The 1338-nt window shown below is 68.2% G+C and overlaps 1 protein-coding gene across 1 annotated transcript in view; it reads left to right on the top strand.

The window, feature by feature from the left end:
• RNF215 (ring finger protein 215) overlaps positions 1–1326 on the top strand; it is a 4415-nt gene extending 3089 nt beyond the window's left edge. The window contains exons 6-10 of the mRNA XM_035898384.1: positions 116–220; positions 366–482; positions 555–692; positions 867–969; positions 1105–1326. Of these exons, the coding sequence (XP_035754277.1) occupies positions 116–220; positions 366–482; positions 555–692; positions 867–969; positions 1105–1127 (486 nt within the window). The 3' untranslated portion in view covers positions 1128–1326. The remainder of the gene's footprint in view (positions 1–115; positions 221–365; positions 483–554; positions 693–866; positions 970–1104) is intronic.
• The last annotated feature ends 12 nt before the right edge of the window (positions 1327–1338 follow it).

Below are 1338 nucleotides of genomic sequence, written 5' to 3'. Positions count from 1 at the left end.
CCCCCCCACAAGCGGTGTGATCCCCCCGGCATGGTGGGGCCCCCCAGCCCTGGCAGCACCGCAAGCCGTGGTGGCCATGGGGTGGCCATGGGCAATGGCATCTCCTGCCTCGCAGGGAGTGACCCTCACCTTGTGGTCGACCTGCGGTCTCTCCCGAGGGGGCCTCTACGGGGAGTGGCAGGGGGTCATCTGCACGGGGGAGAACAGCTCGCAGGTCCAGGTATGTGCGCTAGTGCCGGGGTCGGCTCCTTGCGTAGCTGGGGTTCCTGGCGTTGGGATGGCAGCAGGGGCTGGGAGCAGAGCAGGGCTCCTCCGGTTCGCCCGCTGCCCCAGTCCCTGAGCGCCCACCGGCGCTGCTCCGGCAGAAGTACTTACAGCAGCTGTGGAACGCCATCCTGCTGATCGCCCTGCTCCTCTGCACCGGTGTCATCGTGCAGGCTCAGCGGCAGTCGCGGCAAGACCCGTTGGAGCAGGATGCCGAGGTGGGGAACGTCTCCACTCTGCTCCTGGCTGGGGGCGCTGGGCGGCCAGGCTCTGACCCTCTGCCTTCCCAGCTGGATCTGAAGCAGCACATTCGGCGGCGGCTGTCGGCGCTGAAAACCCGGCGGTACCATCCCAGCAAAACGCTCCGGAGCCAGGCCTGCGAGATAGATAGCTGCGCCGTCTGCTTGGACCAGTTCCACAAGAGCCAGGTAGGGACTGGGGAGGACTGGTGCTGCACTGGGAGGCCTGGAGCCCTTCCCGTTCACCACTTGGGGCCAACTGGGCTCATGCCATCCCTTTGCCGTGCCTCCCCCTTGCTCACCGGGGCCGGGGTGTCCCTGCCCAGTTCCGCTCACGGCTGCCACCCGCTTCCCTCCCCGCAGTGGCTGCGGGTGCTGCCCTGCTCCCACGAATTTCACCGGGACTGCGTGGACCCCTGGCTGCTCCTGCAGCAAACCTGCCCCCTCTGCAAGCGCAACATCCTGGGTGAGAGCCGCGCTGGCGCCCCGCCGTGCCCCCAGCAGCGACGGGACCGTGCGCGTTTGTTGGGGCAAGGGCTGGGGACAAGCGGTGCCCCTCAGGCTCCCTGTGCAATGGCCCCTCCGTCCTTCTCCCTTCCAGGGAACCTCTGCACGGAGAGCTAGCTGGCCTGAGGGATCCACTCCAGGGACAGACCCGTCACCGCTCCGGGGACAGGGAGGGGGGGCGGGGGGTGCTCGACAAAGCAGCACTCGCTGCCGGAGTGGGGGACAGCGCGGCTGTGCCTGTTGCAGCACCCAGCCCATTGGAAAGCGAAGGATCTTGGGGTTCTTCCTGCAGGGCGTGAGTAGAGGGGTGGGGGGGGCCAGACAGCCA

Source organism: Egretta garzetta, unplaced genomic scaffold, assembly GCF_000687185.1.
Source record: "Egretta garzetta isolate BGI_Z169 unplaced genomic scaffold, ASM68718v1 scaffold7, whole genome shotgun sequence".
Lineage (NCBI taxonomy): Eukaryota > Metazoa > Chordata > Aves > Pelecaniformes > Ardeidae > Egretta > Egretta garzetta.
The sequence above is the reverse complement of the archived record's forward strand: the minus strand, read 5'-3'. Positions and strand labels throughout refer to the sequence as shown.